We start from the raw sequence: 6,920 nt of genomic DNA, 5'->3' as shown, positions 1-6,920 counted from the left end.
TTTTGGATTTTGGCATATAAAAAATACCAAAGTATTCAGAAATAATAAACAAATTTGAAGTTGTTATGTTATGTCATTAAACCACAAAAAATGGTAAATTTTCGATATAATTTTGAAAGAGCTTCCCCTTAAAGAACTTTATTATAAGCCAGAGGGGCGCTGCTGCATAATACGTGAAATATGTCAAATATATTCTTTAAAAAAACTCTATAAAATGTATTTGAAAGAGGAACAATTGTTTGAAATTTAGACTTTTATGGGAACGACTTTTTGGTTTACAGAAATTTTAGAAAAAAACAATCGTATTAATTATAATTTAAATTTAAAATAAAAGTTTGGGATCCAAAAAGGACTATTATATAGTATATTTATTGTTTATTGTTTATCCTATATGCATCAAATATATTTATTAGGAATCTTCCCACACTTGATTTTGCTTTAAATATGCCACAATTTCATTGCCACCCAAACTCGAAAGAGCATCCAACATTCTTGGCCCTAATTCAGCTTTCTTTTCACCTTTTTTTATAGCTGTTTATATATATTTTTTTCTTCTCGCCCGCCATTTAAACAGCCTACCACCGAAAGCATGGCGTCTGTCTACCTTGTTCTTCCTTTACATAAATTTATTTCTTACTTTCTTCGCGTGTGGGGCGGGGGGGCGTGCCTTTGCGGCATGGCTGAACGCGGTCTGGACAGGCCCACATTTTGGATGGTTTCCTGCTGTCACGAAAGCGGTATACGAGGGTGTGGCATGAGGGGGCTGGGGGCCTTAAATGTACATCAATTTGAGTTGATTGTTCAGGTTCGGACCCATCAATGGGGAAGGGGCGGGGGGCAGGCAGGCAGATTGCACGAGATTATGCAAAGGCAGGGGAATGGGGAATTTAAGTAAAATCTTTGAAAATAATCGAAATTCTTTGAAAAGTCACAAAAGCTTGGTATTTAAATTGGGTATTTTATCAGAAATATTAGGAAAAAATGAGGAAAAATTAATAGAAATTATTATTCTTAAATAACACCTCAAAAAAATCTGTAGATAATTTTGTAACGAGTTTTCTACCAATAATTTCTTATTTTATTTATTGTTACAGATTTTAATATGAAATTAAGCCCAAAAGTATATCATATTAATGAAAATAAATGGGCTATCAAACATATAAAGTATTTTCAAAGAAATATACCTCACAAAATCGGAAAAAACCTTCCAAAAAAATCATATAAATTCTCCTCCATCAACATTTCCACTCCATGCCGCAATATCATATGCTACCTGCTGCCTAAAATCGTCTGAAACAAAAAAAAAAAAACCAAGGCATTTGTCTTTTGGCCACATTTGGTGTCTGCCACCTTCCGTGCCACATTGCCACCACATAAATTTGCGGTCTTAATTCAGTTTCAGTGCTGGTTTTTGCGCCCTCACTTGTATCCTCCTAATCGAAGCAAATTACGGGCAGAGATACTCCGTATAAGCCAAGTCCAATGGCCAAGACCGATGGTTGATTGGTTTTTTTTTTCTTCTTTTTTCTGCAGTTGTTTTGTGTGCTCTGTTCTTTGGCTCGAATTGGTTTTTGTTTCGGTTTCTGTTTTGTGTGGCCTTCATTTTTATTAGCCATTTATCCGCATTATTTGGTTAACACACAATTGTTTTTTTCCCGAAAAACAGCAGGAAAAACAAGTTAATTGTCGGGCATTTAATTGAGTTTTCCTCACTGCAGACAGACGCGCGATTAGCGATTCCGAAATCAAATTTCAGAGAACCTTGTACCCATATCTTATCGATGGTTGGATTTTTGGAACACAAATAGGCGTCCTCAAGTGCCGTTGCGTTGGTCATTTAGGAATTCCCCAACCGTGGTTGGGTCACGTTTTAGGCATTGGTTATCTTTAATTTTCTTATTATTTATTGCATTTATTGTATTGGGATTTCTTTTTTGGTGGTGTCATAAGTAAATTTAGATTCGCGATTGGGAGAATTGTGCGGGAATATTGGGGTGGAAGAACCCCAAAGAACTTGGGGCGCAGATTATGGTCTCTAAAGTCTAAATATAATAGACAATAAATTAAAATAAATACAGTTGGGGCTTAGAAAAAAGTTTTTTCTTGACCCTGTTGAAAGATAAGTAGTGGTAGTACTTAATACTAGTAGTAATATTAGTATTGGTAGTAGTAGTAATAGTATTAGAAGTATTTATAGTATTATTAGTAGTATTTGAAGTAGTAGTAGTAGTGGTAGAAGTAGTAGTAGTAGTAATAATATTAGTAGTAGTAATAGTAGTAGCAGTAGTAGTAGTAGTAATAGTAGTAGTAGTAATAGTAGAGTAGTAATTGTAGTAGTAGTAATAGTAGTATACATACATAGGTGTCCTTTCCATGGGTCCAGCGATAATAATTACTCTATTATAATAGAGTAAATAATTCTATCTAATACCTCATTGTAGCCCATATATAAGGCTTGGATCTTAAGAATAAAATTCAGTTCGAATTTACAATTCAAATCACAAATTTCTAGAACTTTATTTTAAGGATCCTGAGAGAGGAAGAAGCAAAAGAGATATTATTACTATATATTTCATACAAATGTTATTCGAATTATTTCCAAAAATATATTAATAAATATGAAAACAGTTTCGAAATATATATGGATAAAGAACTGCAAAAGACAGGTGTTCAAAGAGCCAAACGATAGATTTACTGAAACCTCTTTTTTGTATTATTTTTGATCCGATGCTGTTCTAACTCGTTCATGAATCCTGATCAAAAATATATATACCTAATCGCCTTACTCTAGCCTGAAGCTAAGTAATGGCAATGGTAATGGAAAAATTAGCTCAAAAATGCCCTTAAAAAACCTCAACCCTTGGAAAATGTGCTAAAAATAAATCCTATGGCTCACCCATCAATACCCCTCAGTGTTTCCCAACTAATTTTCCGTTTAGACAGTAGAAAACTCAGCGCCACTCACGTGAATCGTCGTCGTCCCTCACCTGGCGCTTACCTAATCAACGTCAATGGCGACAATCAGTGGGCGAGAAAAAAGTCACCTATAAATAAATACACGCATTCGGCATTCGTCAACGATTGTTAGCTTTGTGCCCAGTTGTTTATCAAAAAAAAAAAAGAAGGGGAAAAAGTGCTATAAAAGCACTGCAGAATCAGCGATTCGACGGCATTTAGTTGTGGAACCTTCCCGGTGGAAGTGGAACGAACATAAATTAAAACTATCTGAAATATAAATTACAACAAGTGACAGTTTGGAAAAGCAGGCCAGAAATTATGCCCAATATTGTGGCATTGAAGCTGAGCGGTGCCCAAAGTCCTGGTGCTGGTGCTGGGGGCGATAACGGTAGTCTGGTGCTGGTGGCCTTGGATCAATTGGCGCTGCAGCAACAAATCAATGCAAATTTCATTTTCCATGCAATTTCCAACTACAAGAAGACCCCGTTCGAGCGTAAAACGTTGCACTTTATTGCCAAAAAGTGGATGCACTTGCAGTTGCTGTGGCGAGAGTTCCGGCTGAGGGATAAGCAAATACGACGCGTCAGTCACAAGGATTCGCACTGCCAGGAGCATGGCTACTTTCAGCAGGAGCTCTTCGAGCTGGTCCACGACAAATATATGGCGGCCAGGAGCTGTCTCAGTCGTGACAAAAGGAAACTGCTTGCCCCAGCCCCAGCCCCAGCCCCCATAGTGTTTGCTCAGCCAACGAAATGACGGGGGGGGGTGATGGCGAAAATGTCGGACTGAGCCCCACAAAAAAATAAAGCAAAACCCAAGCAGAAAAATAAGCAGAGCAGAGAGCAGTGCTGGAGAGAGCGATATGTACGTGTGAAAATAAGTCTTTCCCCGTCCGAGTCCCCCAATGGCGGGACAATGTCAACAGCTCCGTTTCGATTCGTTTCGATTCGATTTTCTCTGCAATGATGATATACGTCAACAAGAACTCCATGCCGTTTCCATCAACAATTGGCCATCAATCGGCGACTGCGACTGGCTATCCCCCATGTGATTTATTGCATATGCGACATGCGGCACAAACGCTTATCATAATTATTTTTGGATATATACTATGTATATGCCCCAAAAAAGGTGATTCCACAAGTCACTGAAGAGTCGCCTGTTCTCCACTCAAAGGCCTTTTTATATCCCAATGGATCCATTAAACAATAAAATTGTTTAAGACTTTTCACTCTTTTGTTCATTTTTGTGGTGGCTGGAGAACTGTTTTATATGAGCCATACAAATTGATGACAATTAAACAGGAATTTATATTTAAATTTGTTTATTTTTGAGGATTTTTTAAGGCAATAATTTGGGTATTTAATGTTTTTAAGGACTTTCTTTTATACAGAATTGGTGAGAATTAATTATGTTGCAAATATACAATTTTTTTTACTTTTTTCTAGGAGAAAAAACCCAATATATATTTATAACTTTTGAGAATTAATTTTGTTGAAAAAATTGTTTAAGAAAGAAAAAAAAACAAAATAAATATACATATATATTAATATTTATAATTTTTGAGAATTAATTTTGTTAGTGAAACACCGATTTTTATTTTTACTTAGAGAAAAAATAGACAAAATAAATACATATATCTATAATTTGTGAGAATGAAATTTATTAAAGAGAAAACGATTTTTTATTTGGGAGAAAAAAAGCCAAAATAAATATCCTTTAATTGTGAGAATTAATTTTGTTAAATACAGATTTTTTATTTTTTCTACGCTTTTGATGTACAAAAAAGATTAAAAACAAATATTTTCCACAGGTTTTTTTTAGTGGATTCAGTTGAATTTTGATAGCTCTATGTTTAGCTCAAAATATGGGGTTCATCGAGCTATAGTTTTGTTAATGATAGCCATAAACACATGGTCGCGAACGTACACGAAATAGAAGTCGACTTTGGCTTGATAGGCAAAAATATGCAAAATTAAACAGCATATTCCAAAGCGATGAATTTATTTTGAAAGACGATTAATGTAGATTTCTATCGAGTATTTACACAATTAATTAACTCTCTTGGGTTTTTTTTTTTTAAATGAATTAAGTACCGGTCGCGAACGTACGATTTTTCCATATGTTTTTTTATTTGATCACCGCACATTTTCTCATAAATGACTTCACATTTCCTTAACAAAGAACTTGGCAGGTTTTTAAGAGAGCCTTCAAGGAAAAACTTTTATCAAGAATCATCTTCCTTATAGGAGAAAATAGTTAAAGAAAACGTGACTATAAAAATACCAAAGAATACCGAAAGAGCGAATATTGCATATTTTAATAGATTTTCAGATCAAAGTTAATGAATTATTTATGCCATGCATTAAATTTAGAAAATATTATCGGTACAAAAGTACATGGAAATGGATAAAGCTAATAGCTTTTAATTATTTGGCCTTCTCGGACTTTTCCACGGAAATGTCCTTAAATATATTTCTTATATTTATATTTTGTGAGAATTAAATGTGTAGGGAAGATACATTTTTGTATATTTATTTTATTATTTATTTATTATTTTTTTATATTTTTCCAATTTTAATTCATTTTTAAGTACAGTTTTTTCTATATTCTTCGCAAACAAAAATTAATATTATTTTAAATTCCTTTAATTTTTTGTAATATTTTTTCTATAACAAAAATAAAATTTCTCTTTTAATTATATTCCCAAATTAATAAACTTTAAATTTATATTAGTTTTTTGGTAATTAATTAATTAATTAATTTTAAAATTCGCCAAAAAGATTAGTTTTTACATTCCTTTAATTTTGTTCTCCTATTTTTTCTATAACAAGAAATCAACTTTTCCCTTCAATTCTGTTCGCCATTTTATCAACTTTTAATTTCCTTTTAAATTATTTACGAGTTGTTTTCCTAGAGAACATTCCTAGAATTAATAAGTGTATAAATCACTTGACAATTAAACACATGCAATACACGTATAAACACATATATTAAACGTCTAGCAAACGTAAACCGCCAAATAAAAATAAGCCCAACAAATTTGGGGAAATACCCAAGGACTGACCGCCACAAAAAAACAAAAGGGGGGAAGGTTAGGACAAAAGAGAGAGAGGGAGATAAAGACCGATAGAGATAAAAGCAAAATCACGCTGACGGGCATTACGACTGATTCATGGGGGCAGCAGGCGACTGGCAGGCAGAAAGTGCGCAATGTGCGCTTATCAGGGGAATTATTGTCCCGATAAGAGCGATAAGCCCCCACACACATGGCACAGGGGGAGACAGAGAGGGACGGAGAGAGGGAGAGTGGTAAAGGGACATTAGCCTACTCAACAAAATCGTTAGACCCGACCACCCGCGCCGAAAGTCAATGAACACACAGCAATCGTTAAGCATTACACTAGGCAACAAAATTTTATCATCCTCCAATGAGTGGGGGGCTAGGGGGGCAGAAGGCAGAAGCGTGACAATGTTCATGTCGTCAAGTGTCGTTGCTGGGATCCATCGCCTGATAATTGTTACGATTACACGCCCCACGCCCCCATCATCATCATCATCGTCGTCGTCATCATGAAACGCTCTTTGAGTGCCCAATGAGTGAATGATAGAGGGAGGAATGGGGGTTTGGGAGGGGGAACGAGCCCTCATTCGTTGGACTCATGATTTAATTACATTTTTCGAGTGTTTTTTGCTGTTGTCACAGTTGCAAAATCTATAGCCTAGCCCCATTGACATTTCATTCGTTCGGGGAATTATAAAAAAGCTGCGAAAGACAGAAAAAGTCAACAGATTATGGCCGGAAATGGGATGTTCTGAGAAAAAGGCAACAGAAGCACTAAAAACGTATCAACAGGCCACCAGAAATTGTGTTAGTATTCCTTTGCCAAGGGCCGTGTAGTGTAGATTGTTCTTCAACCGATGGGAGCTGCCGCATGACGCGCTATGCAATGTTTAATATT

The 6,920-nt window shown here is 35.3% G+C and overlaps 1 protein-coding gene across 1 annotated transcript; it reads left to right on the top strand.

The window, feature by feature from the left end:
* The first annotated feature begins 3,161 nt into the window (after positions 1-3,161).
* On the top strand, positions 3,162-4,271 carry LOC108161415. Its single transcript, XM_017295670.2, has one exon. The coding sequence runs from the start codon at positions 3,277-3,279 to the stop codon at positions 3,712-3,714; it is 438 nt and encodes a 145-aa protein (XP_017151159.1). The 5' UTR covers positions 3,162-3,276; the 3' UTR covers positions 3,715-4,271.
* Positions 4,272-6,920: the final 2,649 nt, after the last annotated feature.

Source organism: Drosophila miranda, chromosome 4 (genome assembly GCF_003369915.1).
Source record: "Drosophila miranda strain MSH22 chromosome 4, D.miranda_PacBio2.1, whole genome shotgun sequence".
NCBI lineage: Eukaryota > Metazoa > Arthropoda > Insecta > Diptera > Drosophilidae > Drosophila > Drosophila miranda.
The sequence above is the reverse complement of the archived record's forward strand: the minus strand, read 5'-3'. Positions and strand labels throughout refer to the sequence as shown.